We start from the raw sequence: 19,245 nt of genomic DNA on the forward strand, positions 1-19,245 counted from the left end.
GAAAGTACACTGAGTTTTTTCAGTACCAAACTTTCCTTCCTCCCTTCCAACTGTCAATAGCTTGGAGTATCTCTAGATGAAACTGTAACTGAGAAAGACCTGGATGACTTGTTATGGATCTTTGGTTGTGAATCTTCCGCTGTAAGTAGATCGCAGATCAGAGTGCTTAACGTTTAATTGGTAGACTCTGTCATGTATTCTAATCAATGTTGATCCAGAGCAGAACTCCAGCATATAGTTAGCAGAGTAAAGACTTAAGCACGTTGCAGGATTCGTAAATAATAGACCAGAGGCAATTGTGTTTCATCCAACAGAGCTTTACTGCTACTGAAGGCAAATGAGCACAATGATCACAAATACAATACATTCAGGATTGGCCCTGTCCATAAGAAATCCAGTTGCAGCAGACTTAACTTAAACTTACAATAATTTATAATAAGATTAAACCTTAACACTAAGCATACTATGTACAGAACACCACACCAGAGGGAAGAGAAAGTGAAACTCAAGCTCCTCCTGGCCTTACTATTATAGTCAGAACAGAAAGAGATCACAGAACCAGCTTAAGCCAGCTGTACTCAGCTTCTCTGAAGGAATAACCCAAACATCATGAACCTTCTGCTTGTTTCTTTCACACAGAGAAGCTTCCAGAACCCTCTTGAATTAATTAGAATAGGAAAGATCTCTTCACATCAGATCAATACTTTCTGTACTAAGAAATGCAAAATGCCAGTTTTAAATTTTGAGTCCTTAAATGGACAGCTGCCTTGGTGATTTAATTCTCCACTTCCACCTCTTGCCAAGGAGGTGTGAGTATTGTTTTGTGAGATAATGAGGGATCTGAGTTCAATTTAATCAACTTGTACTGCACCAAAATTCTGCATTACACAAGATATGGTAGGAAATCTTAGCTTTCAGCAATGAGAAGGGTGGGCCAGTAAAGAAAATTCTTCTACCTCCCCCAATTTATTTATTTAAAAAAACTCCTCTAATGACTTTGATTTATGGGAACTAAATGTTATTTCCACCTTCTGAAAGACTAGAAGTGTATACCCAGATATTTCTAATTTTTATGTCGTGTACTTACTTCAGATGAAGAGAAAACTTTTTAAGAAAACATCCTTGCAGACAAAATGCTCATGGCAGTCTTCTTTTAAGAGCAATTTGCCTTGCTTTTGAATTAGGCATAACAGGGTTTCCCTGTATCCAGGGAGCTGGAGAAAGATTTGCCTTTACATAAATACCATGAAAGCAGAAGTGCTGAAACAAGGACAGTTTTTTCCCTACTACCTGACAGAATAAATTCTTTTTGAGGGATAACGAGTAACGTCTTAAGAGCCCCCCCTGTCTTTCTTGTTTTGAAAGGAACTGGTTGCTGAGAGCATGGACGGAGAAACGAGAGGTATTTTTGGCACTGCGTTTAAGAGAACATCGAAATTCCTAACACATCAGGTATTCAACAGGTTTGTGAAATTAATTAATTTCCCCTTGATATCATCTGAAAAAAGAAATCTACGGGATTATAATTGTGAGAGAGAAATTTGGTTTAGTATTTCAAAACATTGCTGTGATGTAAGCTATGGGGTAGTGGCGGCAGCTTGTCCCCGCAACTGCAAATGCCTAGGACTGACGCCGTCACCAGGGGGTGCTGTACATCATCATGCCCCTCCCCCAGCATTCTGTGATCTCTCGCACACGTAGTGGGGTTTGGTGACTTAGCGTGTTCATGCTGGGGGGCGTGGGCGTGTTGACATAGAGACTTGTGGGACCAGGACCCTGGACACGGGGACGCTTACGACACGGGGCAAGTTAAGGCTTGAGTTACCTAGCTTACGTTTTTACCATTCATATTTACAATGCAGCCTAAATAACTGTGGGCAGAAATGCCTCAATCTAGCAATCCCATATCTATCTGTTATGGCTATCAGGTGGTTGCTCGAGAGCAATCAGGCAAGGTGCCTCACTGGTTTGTTCTAAAGCTTTATTATCGATGCTAAAAACCTTTACAATGCAGAGCGCCTCTATTCCACATCTTGCTCATTCACTAGCAGAATCTGAGAGTGGGCGGTCCTTAAATCTTCCCCGGCAGAGTAGTCTCTTGAGCCCCAGCCTACGCCTCCCCTCTCTGTGCGAAAGCTTTCTGCGCAATGAAGGCTTGGGTAAAGGGGGACCTCCCTCCTCCCCGCTTTGCTCAGACAAGGTGTCCTGGCACCGCCTTGCATCCTCCGAGCCCTACACCTCCTCCCCACTAGAGGCGTGGCTTCTTTCCTCCGCTGAGGAGGTGCTGCTTCCCACGATCTTTGGGGGTTCTCTGTAATCCATCCGCCTTTCCCCCCCTCGCCCCTGAGCCAATGGCAGTTCCCTGACACTATCACTTGATAGCATGGGCTTACTGTTCATGGGACAGTCATGGTTCTACTAAGTAGCACACCATGACCTGGTCCAAGTCCAAGTTTGGTTTACTGTTACCGTGTGAACAGGCTGGGTCCCATTTTGCACCCACTTGGGTTTCTCCAGGCTAAACCAAGGTTTGGTTTAGCATATCCAAATCCAGGATCAATCTGGAAGTCTCTCCTGCTTAACCGAAACATACAGCTGTAGGGCAAACCTTAGCTATAGACCATGATTAAGGAGGAGAGACCTCAACCACAATTCTGGGTTTGAACAACAAACTAAACCAAACTTTTTAACCAATTAGTGCTTATTATATTTGCACTGTTTGCATTATGTAGAAAAAGTAAATTTAACTTCAGTTTTTGAGATAAATAGGAAAGTTGAAGAGGGGGTAGGAAAGGTCCAGCGGTTTTCGTTGTTTTATGTATTTCATGGCTTGCGCGGTTAACTGGTTTGCTAATGTAAGTTTTTGTGTCTCCAGCTATCACTCTGAAACAAATATTGTCCGGTATATGAAGAGATTAGAAAACAAAGATATTTCCTTAGTTCACAGCATGATTCCTTTGGTAGGTATTAATTTAAAAAGAAAAAAAAATGGCAGTTGCTGGTGTCCTTGGTTGAAATATACTGGCTACGTTTTCTTTTCTTCTGCATGATTCTTGTTTTTGTTTTAATGTTTTTACTTACTTACTACATTTTCTGCTCCTCAGGGATCCTGTACAATGAAGTTGAATAGTTCATCAGAACTTACAGTAAGCTTTTTAATTTTTATTTTCTGAGAGATGTGTAGCTAATCAAGCAGTAATAGCCCTTCCCCCAGAATTCCATGTGAGCATTAAATAAAATTAAAGATTGGGGGGTAGATTTAAATAAGCTTTCTTCTCCTAGGAGTATTTTGTGTCTTGGTGAGATCCTTGTGGAAGTGCTCTTGTGAATGGTCCCAGCAACCTTCGGCATATGGTAGTTTTTGAAATAAAAATTGAAATCACAGGACCCACTTGCTATGATGCGCCCACTGTGCATCATTGTAGATAAACAAGAAAGTTGTGGAATCCACTTTAAGATAACTTGGACACAGAATCCTATTTAAATTCAAAAAAGGGTGAAGACGTATTTGATAATATTTGCCTTAAATATTTGCTCTATTTCAAGCTTCCTCAACCTTGGCCCTCCAGATGTTTTTTTTTGGCCTACAACTCCCATGATCCCTAGCTAGCAGGACCAGTGGTCAGATATGATGGGAATTGTAGTCTCAAAACATCTGGAGGGCCAAAGTTGAAGAAGCCTGCTTTATTTCATACAGCTTTCTATATTATTTATATTCAGAACTGTTTAGCAAAATGAATCAGTTCTGTAATGCAGAGAACAAATAGTATACTGATGACTTTTAATGGCATTTGATTTCTATTTTTATAAAATGTGGTTTTTTTCTAGTTCATAATCATGTTTTCTAGCTGGTAATAATGTGCAACCTATCCTTACGGTGTGGAAAATTACGAGTCATATATCATAAGTATCCTATATAACTGGTGTACAAAAATTCTTCAACCCAAAAGTATTCACTTTCCTTTTCGTGTTTGTGTTTTTCTTTTCTGCAGCCTATTACGTGGAAAGAATTTGCCAATATCCACCCCTTTGTACCTCTAGATCAGGCTCAAGGATACCAGCAGCTTTTCAGGGAGCTTGAGAAGGATCTGTGTGAGATAACAGGCTATGACAGAATTTCTTTTCAACCGAACAGGTAGGAACAATCTTGCTTGAACCAGTGTTTTTCAGGCACACTTGCCATACTTCTTGCTTTTCCTAAGGGCTGTTTCACACATCCATTTCCCTACCCAGATATTCCTCCTAGCACGCCTACTGCATGCTGCACCATCACATGTGACAAATGGCATGTGTGCATGTGGTACAATAGACAGCTCAGGAATGAAAGGTTTGAGCTGATGTAGTGAAAACGATTACATTGTGGGTGTCTACATGGATAGGCAGAGCTTTTGGTTCCAGTAGCAACTATCTGATTTCTGAAGGTGCCTGTGATTTGGAGAACCTCTGTGAAATGACAGCAGTTTGGTCACTTCCCCTCAATGACAGAGTTTTCCCCACTGCAGAGGCCCTGAGACAGAAGAAGCCCTAGTGGCAAATTTGCTCACTGTTGTTAAATATGTTAAAGGCCTTTTTTTTTTTTTTTTTTTGCATTTCTGTTTTTTTTAAACTTTTTAAATTCAAAGTTAAAACAAAACATATTATCCAGAAACATATCATCTCCCCCCCCCCCGTTTTTCCTCCCTCCCTCCCTCCACCCTCCCACACAAAACCCACCCACCCCCACCCGCAGGCTTCCCTCAATTCCAGTCTTTGATTTCTCTAAGAATGGTGTTTTCTGCATGTTACACAGTTGTATAGATCCTCAAACTATTTAGCTGATTATTATCAATAAAAAGTTTGTGAATGTTTATTCAAAACCAGCCAAGGAGTCCAGTTCGCTTTGTTGCGTCTTCAAATACTTTATAAAGGGTTCCCATTCATCTTTAAAGTCAGTTATCCTTGTCCCATAGCTTATATGTCAGTTTTTCCAGTTCTGCATAATCCATCAATTTTTCTTGCCATTATTCTTTAGTTGGGGCTTCTTCAGTCTTCCATCCTTGTGCTATTAGAACTCTCGCGGCCATTGTCGTATACATGAAGATGTTTTTCAGCTTTTTTGGCAGATCTTTCCCTACAATCCCTAGCAAAAATGCTTCAGGTTTTTTAACAAATGTTAAATATGTTAAAGGCCAGGTCAGGTATGGCCAACTGTAATGAACAGCTTTGCTACAATATGCTTGTTACTGAATATACTGACGTCTTTCCCTTTTCTTGACTTCTTAAGGGAAGCAAAAAGGCAATGCTGTAGCATGAACCGCTTAGAGATGAGAATCTGTTCATCTCAAATGACTTAATTTGTGTCATGCACCAATAAGAGATTATATTTCACATCTGTTTTCTGTGTGTATATATTTCAGCTAGACAGGATATGTGTGCGCAGCCCAAATTGTAGACATGAACGATACTTGTTCCTGGTGAATGATTAAACTGACTTGATTAACTAAATTTTCAAAAACTGGATGCTGAGCCGAGCTGCTCAGACGCGTATATTATAATAAGCTTTGTGGTCTTGCAGTGGAGCTCAAGGCGAATATGCTGGACTTGCTGCAATCAAGTCTTATTTAAATTCAAAAGGAGAATGGCACAGAAGTGTAAGTGAAAAAGATGAACTTTGTTTAACTCCTGAACTGACAATCCTGCATGCTACTATTCATGCTTAGGGGTGGCACTTGTTTATCAATGCATGGCTGTACTGAATGTATGATTTGGGGCCTGTTTGCATGGGCAAGAGCTCCTCTGTTTTACCTTTGCATCCATTCTCCTTTTTATTGAGAGACTAACTACATTGCAAACGTCTTTCCCTTTCGTGCACGAGTAGCCATTCTGTCAGGATTCCATAAATACCACTGGTAAGTGCCACAGATGACTGTTGAACCACATGACTTTTGATCAGTAGTTCTATTATGCAGAACCCCATAATAAACGGTAAACTTGCCGTGTTCACTTTACAAGGGAACAGATAGAGGGAAGGGTCCTGAATAAACCATATTTTGTGTTCCACGTTGAAGCAGTTCCGTAAACACGTGGGATACCTAAAGCCCTTATTGTTAGAGTAGAGACATTACTTACCAGGTGTCCATAAATGTTCTGGTCAGTTGTGAGTGGGTATCTTTTATTTTAGGAAGAAGGTTTGTGGTGCCTGCCTCTGCTGGGCTCATTCTGGTTCTTGCAGTTTATTATTTATTTAATAAAATTTATGCATTGCTTTATTGAAAAAAAAGAAAAACCCTCAAAGCAGCTTATAAAAAGATAAAGCAAGAAAAAACACAACCCTACTTTAAAGCCTACAAATGTTAAAATACTAAAACAATAAAATTACCTCGACTTCCTAAGCATCTGGGTTTAGGGACCTTTCTGCCCCCAGCTCACTATGACTATAGGAACTATTTTCTCCTTGCTGGGACAGGAACAGGGGATCAGTATAGCAATACTTCTAGGCTTCAGAATCCTCTCTGTTGACGAAGTTCGGTCCTGCGCCAAAGCCAGCCAAAATTCATGTACCCCAAGCAACAACTCGCAGTATAGCAGCAAAGAGTGAAACATAATCCATACGAAAGCATTGCACAGGTTTATTGAAAGTCGTTGTTGGTCTGTTTTTGTTCCTGAGTTATCTACCCATCAATGAAAGTTGTTGCTGAAGTATAGTATATTCTGTTGTATCTGGAGTGCAGCTAGGCACACATTGTGCCGTTTTGCTGCTGAAATCCAGGAGCTAGCTCATTAGTGGCATGAAAGCAGAGTTGAGATTAGAAGAAAGGGCATGCCAGGGGCTGGCTCTGGGTACTGAGATTTTTCAAAACCTCACTGGGGCAGCCAGAAGGCTTTTGTGTTGGGATTAGAGCAGTGTTGTTAATTGAAATTCATAGCTAGGATACTTTGAACATGCAGAGGTATTAGCATCAATATTCTTGCTTTTCAACAAACAATCTATTATTAGGGCTTCATTTAAAAATTCCGCCTCTTGCTTCCCTGCCCAAACCAATGCACCCAATTTAAAAAACTAAATAGCAGATAAACATTGGCTGTTTACTCTGTATACTTGACTCAGAACCATGAAGCAAGGAATAAATTTTAAAAATTAAAAAATTGTCCAGTAGCACCTTAGAGTCCAACTTAGTTTTGGGTATAAGCTTTCATGTGCATTCACACTTCTTCAACTTATACCCAGAACTAACTTAGTTGGTCTCTTAGGTGCTACTGGACAACCTTTTTAATTTTTTTAATTTGTTTTGTCTGCGTCAGACCAACACGGCTACCTGCCTGAATCTATGAAGCAAGGAGACGTCCGTTTTCTTCTTCCCACAGTCAATGAATTAGCAACATACTATTTGCTTCAGCTTTTGCTGCAGAATAGGCATCTTTTTAGATCTGATGACTCCCCCATTCAGAAATATTTATCATCCATAATTTATTGCAGTTTCTTTTCCTCTCACTTTCTGTGTGGTTGCAAAGCACCACTGTCTAAAGTGCCACAGTTTTTCCCTTACTAACTTGCAATGTACTAATAAAGCAGCTCCTGCCAGACTAACTCAGATGGCATTTCGTGGGGGGTGCCCCTGGCACGCAGAGCTTCCTGGAGGGGCAGAATTCTCCCACATTCAGAATTCTCCCTCTTTTCCATTCATGTGATCAAACTGAACATCTGAAGAGAGTTCAGAGGGCTGCAAAATGTACCTTTAGTTGGCTTTTTGCAAGGTTGACGCTCTCTTAACTTTCCCCCCCGTTAAGGTTTGCCTCATTCCTAAATCTGCCCATGGCACTAACCCAGCCAGTGCTCAGATGGCAGGGATGAAGATTCAGCCAGTAGAAGTGGATAAAAATGGAAGCATCGATATCGTTCATCTTAAGGCTATGGTGAGTTGGTTGCCCTTCTTTTGAATGCATTACGGTATTATAAGCTTCGGTTAAAAACTCTTTAATTTTCAATGGGCATATAAAATTACATAGAAGAGGAAGCTGTGCCTGTCTCTCTTTTTTTGGCATAATATTATGCAAAACTTAAATGTGTAGCTTCAGTTGTTAACATGTGCGATAGCCTATCTAATTTTTAGAGTCAGTTCTGTAGTGTGTCCGTTTTTCACGGTTATTTTCCCTCTTATTTGCTACAATTTGAGTGGAAACCAGATAACATGAAAGAGCTGATGATAAGCAACTGTAGCAATGAAGTGTTTGCTGCAATAGAGCATCCTCTCAAAGGAAGACTGTAAATCGAGGTCACCAACCTGTTGCTTCCTGTGGTAGCCCAGGTTCTGTGTTCTCATTTTTCAATGAAAGTGAGTCTCTAACCTGCTTGCCTGCATAGAAATAAAGTTATGGAACAAAATGTCCAAATACCTTCTAAGCAATTTCTGTGGCTACCCCTGCTATAAATGCTCTGATTTCCTTGATCTCTCCCTGACAATTTTTTTGTCTATTTTTCCTCCTTTCTGAAGGTGGATAAACACAAGGAAAACCTGGCAGCTATCATGATCACATACCCATCGACCAATGGTGTCTTTGAAGAGGATATCAGTGATGTCTGTGACTTGATTCACAAACATGGAGCCCAGGTTTACCTAGATGGAGCAAACATGAATGCTCAGGTGGGAAACCAGTTTATAGGCTCCTTCTGTTAATGCAGACCCCTGACTGAATTTGCGAATCGTGCTTAAAAATAAATGTTAAAGGTGAAATTTTGTACCACTTTAATAATGAATAATAATTGACTGGACGTAACTAACCACACTATGAATCTTGTTATTTAAAAAAATCAAGAATCTTGTCTCTGACCTTTCCATAAAATCTAAAACTACATTTTACAAGTTTTGTTTTAGATAAAAAAAATAAAATACTGAAATTTAGTTACAGCTTTACATATACTTAAATACAAGGTAGAGCTATATGTTAATCTTTGTTTTGTTGATTTTTTTTAGCAACAGCAAACTTCTATTTTTAAAAGAATCTTAATTCTTTTCATCAGCAGACTTGATTCTGAAAAACGAAATAATCTCATTTGTTTATCCCTCTAATCCCTTCTCTTTCTCTTTTGAAACTTTGTGCTCTCCTTCCTTTGATAGGTTGGTTTGTGCCGTCCTGGAGACTATGGGTCAGATGTCTCTCATTTAAATCTCCACAAAACCTTCTGCATTCCTCATGGGGGAGGAGGACCTGGAATGGGACCGATTGGAGTGTACGTATCTGGCTCTTATAGCAAGAGAATTCCCCCCACTACTTTATATTAGTCCAGTGCTATAGATATGGAATGTGGCAGTACATAGCCTCACTAATGATGACTTGTCTATGGATAGAAAGATGGAAAGCTTGATTCCTTATGAGCCTTTGATGTTTTATATAAGGATTATTTTGTTGATTTAAAGAACCTTTATTTTACGTTGGAACTATTGGTGGGATTACATTAAGTGGAACATTGCCACTGTATATTGGACTAACGTTAAGATGCCTTCATAAAAGTCTTAAGCTAGTTTTAACACGATATCGATGGTGCAGTGGGAGAGAGTTTTATTTCTAAATTCTTTCTTCTTCTTCTTCTTCTTCTTCTTCTTCTTCTTCTTCTTCTTCTTCTTCTTCTTCTTCTTCTTTTTGGTTCCATTTTAGGAAGAAGCATTTGGCTCCTTTCCTGCCCAGCCACCCTGTCATTGCATTGCAGCACGAAAAGGATTCCAGCCCACTGGGAACCATCAGTGCTGCTCCTTGGGGGTCCAGTGCTATATTGCCTATTTCCTGGGCTTATATCAAGGTATAAGTGGGACGCGGGTGGCGCTGTGGTCTAAACCACTGAGCCTCTCAGGCTTGCCGATCAGAAGGTCGGCAGTTTGAGTCCCCACGACGGGGTGGCTCCTGTTGCCCTGTCCCAGCTCCTGCCAACCTAGCAGTTAGAAAGCACACCAGTGGAAGTAGATAAATAGGTACCTCTGCATTGAACGGTGTTTCCATGAGCTCTGGTTTCCATCACAGTGTCCTGTTGCACCAGAAGCGGTTTAGTCCTGCTGGCCACATGACCCTGAAAGCTGTCTGTGGACAAATGCCAGCTCCCTCAGCCTGAAAGTGAGATGAGCGCCGCAACCCCATAGTCGCCTTTGACTGGACTTAACTGTCCAGGGGTCCTTTACCTTTTTTACCTATAAAGGTATACTTTGAAACACGGGACAAGGGACTATCCATGGTGCTGAAAATAAAGACCATGGGATCTGGATGACTCTGCAGATTAGCTTAATTCTCTAAGAAGAGATTAGTGGAAGTGTTGGCCAAGTGGAAGGGCCTTTTCACACCCTCTCTGCTTCCCACTGCAGCTCCCCGTGAAGTTTCTCCAGGGGTTGCTACTCCATGACACAGAACATGGTGCAAGGACAGGATCAGAGAGGGGAGGATCAGGGGCACATTATGCACACGGAGCAGCCCTCATGCAAGGTGCTCTGCCTGATTTTCATTGGTCTTCTTGTTCCATTGCAGCTCCCTGCACCACCCCCCTCATGCTCTTCTGGAAGGTTTCCTGCTTCTCCAGAGTGGTGTTTTGGGGGCTATGGGAGGCGATATTTAAGAGGATAGGTTGGGAAAGGTCCATTGCATAAGCAACCTCCCATTTGTGAGACTCTAGATTCAGGCCAATGCATTTATTTCCCCAGCTCATCGGATTCTGGAAACTTGACAGTGGGAATGAGGATGTGCTAAGCATGTTTGGCTAGCTACAGTTTCAGAGTTGCCCATTTATGTTCATTCTGGAAATAACCTGTGCTAGGAGAGGAGCCCAAGTTAAAGGATAGAGCAAATGCTTTGATGCAGAAGGTCCCAGAAAGAGTACCTTGCATCTCCAACTGGAAGAATCGGGTGATGGGGAAGAGAGCTGCAGGAGAGTTGCTGCAGGTCAGGCTAGACAATCTTAGGCTAGAGGGACCCATGGCCTGCACTGGGAGAAGGTAGCTTCATATGCCTTTTCAAAACTGATTGGGATAGTTTATGAACCAATTGGATTAGCTCCGTTGGTTAGAGCATGGTGCTGATAATGCCAAGGTTGCAGGTTTGATCCCCATAAGGGACAGCAGCATATTCCTGCATTGCAGGGAGTTGGACTTGGTGATCCTTAGGGTCCCTTCTATGAAACCATTTTATCCCGATGGTACTTAGCACTGCCAGGCATCAGTACCACACTGCTGACACGGGCAAACAGTTTTTGTCAAGATTGATTCATTCCCGTATATCTTTCATATATAGCTGTATGGATAATGGCAGAGGCGCCCTTTATTTTTCTAGAATCTGATACATCTGAGGAAGTGTGCATAGCAGGCTCTGTGAATAATTGCTTAACCTACATGTTCTTATTTGTCCCTTCAGATGATGGGAGGAAAAGGTCTCAAGCATGCATCAGAGATTGCAATATTAAATGCTAACTACATGGCAAAGAGACTAGAGAAGCACTACAAAGTCCTTTTTAAGGGAGCCAGAGGCAAGTATTTCAGCCTAACATGAAGTTGTCCATAGTCCCAGGAGACAGTGGTGCACACCAAAAATGAGGAGTGGAGGGTTATTGGTTTGCTTTGTTTTTGTTTTCATTATGTATTTTGTTTTTTTTAATTTGTATTTTTATGCCCTGAGATCTTTGGATGAATGGCGGCATACAAAATAAAATTTAAACCACAGTTTGACTAGGAGGCAAAATAAATAGTGTTGCAAAAGTAACTTTTCTCTTTGGGAAAATCCATCCATACAAATAAGGTGAATAATCCCAGTGTGCAGACTAATTAATCCATAACACAGAAAGTGCAATGAAAATAGGAAACCCCGAAAGCCAGGTGCACAAGCAAGCCAATATATGAATAAACGGCGTTGTCAAAATAGGATGTTTGTTAACCAATGCATTTCAGACCCTGCTGGTCTTTCAAAGAAATGTAAAAAGAATAATAAATCAAAATATGGACTGGTCTATCGAATATAAATCTCAAAATAAACAAGGCGTACAAAGCTATTCGACTTAAAAAAGAGAGTTGATAATTGATTGTATTTCTCTGAAGAAGGATCAGTTGGGTCCAAAATGTGTTGGATTAACAAGCATCCTTTTTTTTTGCTGATGGGTCTTTGCTCCTGCTTTCAGACTGATCCATGGCAACAGTGGAGACCATCCCCTCCCTCCAGTTGAAAGAATTGCATAATTCTGTCCCTTCATTTCAGGAAAGATCCGTCCAGCAGGGTAGCTGATCATATTGGCGCTTACACAACCTTGTGCTGTACTAAGCTTTTGTGTTACTGCCTTTCCGTCCTTTCCATTGTCACTGGCCTTGTTTGAAGGTCATGATGAACTGTTTTATCATTATGTAGAGAGCCTGGACAAGTCTCAGGCTCATGTACTCCTTCCCTACTCCCTTCCTGCAGAGTGACCGCAAGGAATTTGGAAGCAAAATCATCTGATCTCCTTCAGCACACATGGGGGCGGGGGCGGGCAGGAAGCTCAATACACTAAAAGCTTGTGAATATAACTACAAACAAATGTTTATTTGGGGAGGTTGCTGGATTAGTCTGTTGCAACAAGAACAACCAAGTCTTATGGTGCCTTAAAGGCTGACAATTATGGGACGGTCTTTTGTGGGTCTTTTGTGAATGAGAGTCCGCTACATCAAATGTGTGGAGCATGAACCTTGGTTGTTAAGTGTAATAAAGGCTGTAGTTCAACAGCAGTGAAATGCAAAACTATTGTTTTGAGTTGTCGCAACTAATCTTATGCAAAATAGCCATCATTGCATCTAAACCAGGCTGGGGAGTCATCCTGTTGCACCCACCATCCCAGCCTCCTGACAAAGAGTATTGGCCCACTAGCAATCTAAATAATATGGGCTGAAAGGCCTTTGTGGATGAATTCATCCTCCTAAGAGGATATTCTCCAAAGCTGTAGGAGCAGCTGTGGACTTGTCTGCTTCTCCTCAATAATATATGTCCGTGCCCCCCCCCCCCCTACAAATTGTTAGAGCTGGGTCACTGCACTGTGCTCTCTCTCACTGCACTGTGCTTTAATCAGGGGTGCTTTTTCCCTGTCAAGGATCAAATTCAGTCAGGGTAATCTGTTGGAGAGGGCACATGCCAGCAGTGGGTGTAGCTAAAAATGACGTGTTCTGGATTAACTACCGTATTTTTCGCTCTATAAGACGCACCAGACCACAAGACGCACCTAGTTTTTGGAGGAGGAAAACAAGAAAAAAAATATTCTGAATCTCAGAAGCCAGAACAGCAAGAGGGATCGTAGCGCAGTGAAAGCAGCAATTCCTCTTGCTGTTCTGGCTTCTGGGATAGTTGCGCAGCCTGCATTCGCTCCATAAGACGCACACACATTTCCCCTTACTTTTTAGGAGGGAAAAAGTGAGTCTTATAGAGCAAAAAATACGGTAATTCAGAATTTTTAAAACCCCCACTCTGCTTCAGTTTTCAGTTCAGAATTCCCAGTCTTATGCTCAAAGGTAACCCCCACTGGGTACTCTCAATCAGACGGCATTTATTTTCTGGGGTGCCACAGAGCACTATTTGATATCCAGCACTACTAAGCGTCCATAAGAAGCTGTTGGGGGTGGTCATTATGGGATATGGAGCAAACTGTCATCAGTATGCTGGTGGCACACAGTGGTTCCTCCAAAATAAACTCTTTTTAAACCCTGGCAAGACAAAGAGCTTGGAAGTTGATGTACAGGAATAACGTACCTGGGTTATAGATACTGAAAACTACTTTGTGGTCACATTTAATTTTTATACAAATATAAATCTTAGAATAAAATTTTCATACACAGGTTATGTAGCTCATGAATTTATTTTGGACACCCGACCTTTCAAGAAGACAGCAAATATTGACGCTGTGGATGTCGCTAAACGGCTTCAGGATTATGGTGAGTTGTCAAATGGGCAACGCTCCCTCCCTTCTTTTATAACAATTAAAATGTAGGATCGAATCCTGTGGTGGTAAGAATTATGGAAGCTGTTTAACCAGCTCATCCAGCACCATGCGGGCTCCTGCCATCAGGCAAAATTGAGAGCCACTTGTTTTTTACCATTTACCCTGACATTGGACATGTCTGAATTCTCTCCTGGTTTGGTGGGGAGTCAGGCGATCGGGAGAACATGATTATGGATGCCCACAAATTTGACATTTGGGTTTATGCAACTGCTACAAGCTGAGAATACATAAGGAGACGACTGTGCTTCAAATAACTGGTCCCCCCCCCCCCCAGTTGGTCAGTAACTGGGCTTTGTAAATGGCCTTGCTCTATGTAGCGATGAAGAATATGCAATAGCAAAGAGTGTTCCTTGAACTCTGAAAACATGTTGTTTAGACTTTGCTTAGGGACCTGGAAAGGTAGTACAATAAAAGAATGTTGTGTTTGCTAGGATTCCACGCTCCAACAATGTCCTGGCCGGTGGCAGGTACTCTGATGATTGAACCAACAGAGTCTGAAGACAAGGCAGAGCTAGACAGATTTTGTGATGCAATGATCAACATCCGACAAGAAATTGCTGATATAGAGGAAGGAAGAATGGATTCTCGAGTTAACCCATTAAAGGTGAGAGCAGGGTGGGTTTAATTATTTGTAGCAGTTGCTCTTCATCAAGATTGTTTTGAAGTAAATTGTCTACGATTGATGCTGTAGTCCCCAGGACTCTGCTGTTTAGCACAGAAAAAGGCAAAAAGCCAGCATTTATTCCATTTCTAGCTGCTGTATCTCTTGGTATAGGCCCTGTACTCCTCCTATTGCAATATATTATAGGCATGTGGCTCCGCTTGATTTTTAACAGCATCTACTAGAAAACCTCAGATTCACTGTTCCCCTTTCAGAGAGCTAGTCTTGGTCACACCTTATTGAAACCAATAGGACTCAGTTTTGTTGGTTTTTGTTGGTTATTGATTTCAGTGGAACTTAGCAGATCTTTCTCTTAGCTGAGGCCATTGCTACTGTTTGAGTATTTATATTATTACTCAATTGAATTATATTATTTTATATATTTTAACTTTAACTTTAAATTGACTTAGATGTCACCACATACCTTGACCTGCATTGCTGCTCCTAACTGGGACCGTCCTTACTCCAGAGAAGTAGCTGTTTTTCCATTGGTAAGTAATGAGTTAACATGGGAAGCTTTCCTCATTCTCATTTGAGCAGCCAGTTTTATTAGACAGCATTACTACTGGAAAACATTAGGAACCTTGCAAGACAACCTTAAAAAGAAAGGTACATCAGATTTGCCAAAAAGAGATGGCATTAAGGCAAGGATTAAGCTGCCTCTTCCTGCTATAGCCTTTGTAATTATCAGCCGTCTCAGCTGATGCTGCTTTGAAAGATGTCCTGTAAGTTACAGTATTTTTCGCTCTATAAGACGCACCAGACCACAAGACGCACCTAGTTTTCGGAGGAGGAAAACAAGAAAAAAAATATTCTGAATCTCAGAAGCCAGAACAGCAAGAGGGATCGCTGCGCAGTGAAAGCAGCAATCCCTCTTGCTGTTCTGGCTTCTGTGATAGCTGCGCAGCCTGCATTCGCTCCATAAGACGCACACACATTTCCCCTTACTTTTTAGGAGGGAAAAAGTGAGTCTTATAGAGCAAAAAATACGGTAAATGCAAAGGCAGCTTGGAGCCAGAAACGTTATTGCCTAACTAGAATTTGGTGGGGATAACATAAGTAAGTTAAAACAGAGTGGCTCATAACATTCTGACAAAAAAAAACCATACAAAGACAAGATAAAGCGTAAAGACCTTGAACTATTGGTTGTTTATGGCTCATGTTATGATGGAACCCTGAACTTATGTGGCAGTTAGTGGATAATCACCTCACATTTTATAATGCTTAAATTATTCTGAGGGATCTTTCCATTTGGTCCCAGAAAGAAATCATTCCTTACAGCAGGCAGCAGAACCCTGATCCCAAACACATTAGTTACGTTGAATTCACAAAGTGTATCCTTTGTCACTTCTGCCATTTGGCAAACTCCTTTTGAAACTTGGAGGCATCAAAACAGTTTGAGATACTCCACAGGGCTAAAATTGGCAACGGACTCACAATTCCTTTCATGAGCCGAAACTAATTTCACCCGACTTCTAAAACTTTAGGCTTTGAAGGGTAAACCTGTGCACTACAACTCCTATACAGTGGTACTCAGGTTAAGAACTTAATTTGTTCTGGAGGTCCATTCTTAACCTGAAACTGTTCTTAACCTGAAGCACCACTTTATCTAATGGGGCCTTCCGATGCCGCCGGAGCACGATTTCTGTTCTCATCCTGAGGCAAAGTTCTTAACCCAAGGTACTACTTCCGGGTTAGCAGAGTCTGTAAGCTGAAGTGTTTGTAACCCGAAGCATTTGTAATCTGAGGTACCACTGTAGTACCTAATGAAGCTGGCTATTGTCTCTTGTACATGCTGCAGTATGCCCGTTACTCTTTAATGTACCATAGAATACTGTCTGCTTAATTGTCGGTAATTTAAAAATTACCTACTGGATATGTTTCTCCCACTTTAGCCATTTGTAAGACCTGAAAATAAATTCTGGCCCACAATTGCTCGAATCGACGACATCTACGGAGATCAACATCTGGTTTGTACCTGCCCGCCGATGGAAGTCTACGAGTCTCCTTTTGCTGAACAGAAGAGAGCATCATCTTAGGGTCAGTCTCCCCTCGCCTTACCCTGTTCCTTTTTAGGTGACCAGGCTCGACCTCCCTTGCTACACTTCAGGAAGGATGGGCTCTTCTGCCCAGTGAACCATTTTTTTTACACGGTGTATATTTTTGTAATCTCCATTCTGTTGATTAAATTTCTGTGCAGCTATGTAAATATACTTTAGGTGGAAACAAACTGACTTGATGCAGTGCCTCAGTTTCCACAGCATTTCATGCTGAAGTGGCCTTGATTTAACACTCTTTGATCAATTCAGGACCAAGGCTGCTTTCCTGTGTTGAGGAGCACTAAACATAGAACGGTATGTGTAAAAATAGAACCCTTTTTTTTTTGTTAAACTGGGCCCTGACAATACTTGTGTGATAGAGAGCAATCCCAGTTTATTTTGAATAACGCCTATACTGTGGAATTCTTTTTTGGGCTGAGGCTGTTTGGTGGCTAAAATTATAGTCATTATTCACTTTGTATGAACTGAAAGACAGAGACCACAATATGCTGAAACAAAGGAAAGTAAGCTCCTCTGTACCTCACTTTGTATTAGATTGTGGCTATATACTTTTGTAGTTTGTATTAATTAAATTTATATATTGCTTCTAGTGTTGATAATGTCATTTAAGGAACTCGTTTTTTCTTTTTTAAACTCCCTGTGGTAGCATTCCAATAAAATCTAGAAGTTGTAATAGCTTTTGAAACCTGATTTCAAAGTCTGATTAAAAAGTAGATTTTCTGAAAGTGTGTGGCATTTTGTTACGTGCTTTTGTGAACTATTTATAGTGTATTCTATGCTTGCATGAACTGAAAGGGGTGCTTCTACAAGGCATTGTGTTCTGCCCAAGATACCAGGTAAGGCTTGAGATGGCTTTGTGCCAACAAACAAAAAAATGCAGAAGGCCAATTTCTCCACAAAACTAAGGTCTTTTAAAAATGTTTTGTATAATATAGCTTTCTAATGCAAATTGCCCAAAGATATTAAACTTGGGACCAAACACCTTGTTATCAAACGTTTTCAAATATACATTCAGCCATCTTCCAGGAAACACTGTCTTATGGCTGCAAAATACAAACTAACACTTTATGAATCATAAAATATTTAATAAGGTATATTGGGGAAGAGGAATATACTGTATATAAAATTTCAGATCACAATATGAAGCGATTTGAGCCCTCTCCAAGCTAGCACTGCTCTCAATGCTGTGTAAGATGTATTGCCACTGATACAAGACCTACTAAAAGCATACAGTTTTACCTAATACAAAAGTGGCTTGTTTCATATGAAATAGTTTTTACACAACTAGAGTGTTTTGAATACCCTCTTTAAGTGCAAAAAACACAAATCACTTTACATTAACAGCAACAATGCATTCATATTGTTCTCAGTCATTAGTAGTCAACTTGCATAAGATACAAGAGCACAATGACGCTCACAAAAATAGACTAAAAGCCTGTTCTTGCAAAAGAAATTAAGAAAAACAGCATAATGGCAGAAAATGCACACGCAGAAAAAGATTATGCACACCACAGAATTTGATGTTCTGTAATTAAAAACTGGCTTAAGTGCTGTTTTCTTGTTGTAAAATCAAACTGCATGGACCAGGCAAACTAATATTCAGGAGGCAGTGTGTAGCTGAACTTCATCTGACACGCTCTTAAAATTCCCCACAATTTGTTTTCCTCCATCTGAGGTAGTTACAAAAAACAATCTGAAGCATCCGCTGTTGTGGCCAGTCAGAGCCAAGGCTTGTATTCCTCCCCCCCTTGTTGTCATCTGTCCAAAACTACCTTCAGTGTTGAAAGTCATCTGAGAATGTGAAGTTCTCGCTACACAAAAAAAATTGCAAAATGGGAAAGAAGGTTGAGTTAGCCGCTCCACAATGTGACAGTCGTATGAACTGCGCTCAAGCCAGCTGGTCCACTTTTGAATTTTCCTGGTTTCTTCTCTTTGTACAGTCTGTAAGTCATTAAGAGAAGTATACTGAGAACTGAACTCGTATCATCGTCCTTTGCTGTAACCAGGGAAGAACTGGTCAAGTAGTGTCTGCAGTATTTTGTTGGGAACCATGGTGTAGCCCTTTCCAAGGTCGTGTCGGCAAGCAGGGCAGGTGAAGACTTCAGCTCTAAAGGAGCGCTGTAAACAGCTCTATGTTACAGAACGATAAGGAATATGTTTAGGACACAAATTAAAATATGGTTCACAAGAAAATGAAATACAGAAAGCCTTTTCCTGAGATTACATTACATAAATTGACAAAAACAACAGGGCTACAGGAATATGCTAAATAAATATACCAGTTATGTTATGAGGGATTGGTACTGTGCTATTTTTCTGCATAAAGGTAGTCCATTATTTTTCTAGCAGTAGTCTGTCATATGTTATAAATGAATTCTGTTTAAACATTTGCAAAGTCAGTAGCACTACTGTACGTTGAGCCCTAATTTGTTGTGCAGCCTGGTCCAGACAGAATAGTCGATCACAGTTTTATGCAACCAAGGAGAGTATCGGAAGTATTCACTTGGAAGTTTTTAAACTAACCATAGTTCCCTGTGCCGTCATACACAAAAGCGTGT

General features: G+C 40.8%; 2 protein-coding genes across 3 annotated transcripts in view; one reads left to right on the plus strand and one right to left on the minus strand.

The window, feature by feature from the left end:
- GLDC (glycine decarboxylase) overlaps positions 1 to 17,412 on the plus strand; it is a 37,521-nt gene extending 20,109 nt beyond the window's left edge. The window contains exons 11-25 of the mRNA XM_028711953.2: positions 61 to 141; positions 1,366 to 1,463; positions 2,876 to 2,960; positions 3,105 to 3,146; positions 3,993 to 4,135; positions 5,555 to 5,630; positions 7,768 to 7,893; positions 8,472 to 8,621; positions 9,096 to 9,208; positions 9,634 to 9,775; positions 11,368 to 11,479; positions 13,803 to 13,898; positions 14,398 to 14,570; positions 15,038 to 15,118; positions 16,523 to 17,412. Of these exons, the coding sequence (XP_028567786.2) occupies positions 61 to 141; positions 1,366 to 1,463; positions 2,876 to 2,960; positions 3,105 to 3,146; positions 3,993 to 4,135; positions 5,555 to 5,630; positions 7,768 to 7,893; positions 8,472 to 8,621; positions 9,096 to 9,208; positions 9,634 to 9,775; positions 11,368 to 11,479; positions 13,803 to 13,898; positions 14,398 to 14,570; positions 15,038 to 15,118; positions 16,523 to 16,666 (1,662 nt within the window). The 3' untranslated portion in view covers positions 16,667 to 17,412. The remainder of the gene's footprint in view (positions 1 to 60; positions 142 to 1,365; positions 1,464 to 2,875; positions 2,961 to 3,104; positions 3,147 to 3,992; positions 4,136 to 5,554; positions 5,631 to 7,767; positions 7,894 to 8,471; positions 8,622 to 9,095; positions 9,209 to 9,633; positions 9,776 to 11,367; positions 11,480 to 13,802; positions 13,899 to 14,397; positions 14,571 to 15,037; positions 15,119 to 16,522) is intronic.
- A 339-nt stretch (positions 17,413 to 17,751) lies between these two features.
- Positions 17,752 to 19,245, minus strand: part of UHRF2 (ubiquitin like with PHD and ring finger domains 2) — a 48,111-nt gene continuing 46,617 nt past the window's right edge. For both annotated transcript variants that reach the window (XM_028711954.2, XM_028711955.2), the window contains one exon: positions 17,752 to 18,817. In XM_028711954.2, the coding sequence (XP_028567787.2) occupies positions 18,671 to 18,817 (147 nt within the window). In that variant the 3' untranslated portion in view covers positions 17,752 to 18,670. The remainder of the gene's footprint in view (positions 18,818 to 19,245) is intronic.

Source organism: Podarcis muralis, chromosome 17, assembly GCF_964188315.1.
Source record: "Podarcis muralis chromosome 17, rPodMur119.hap1.1, whole genome shotgun sequence".
NCBI classification, from domain to species: Eukaryota; Metazoa; Chordata; class Lepidosauria; order Squamata; family Lacertidae; genus Podarcis; species Podarcis muralis.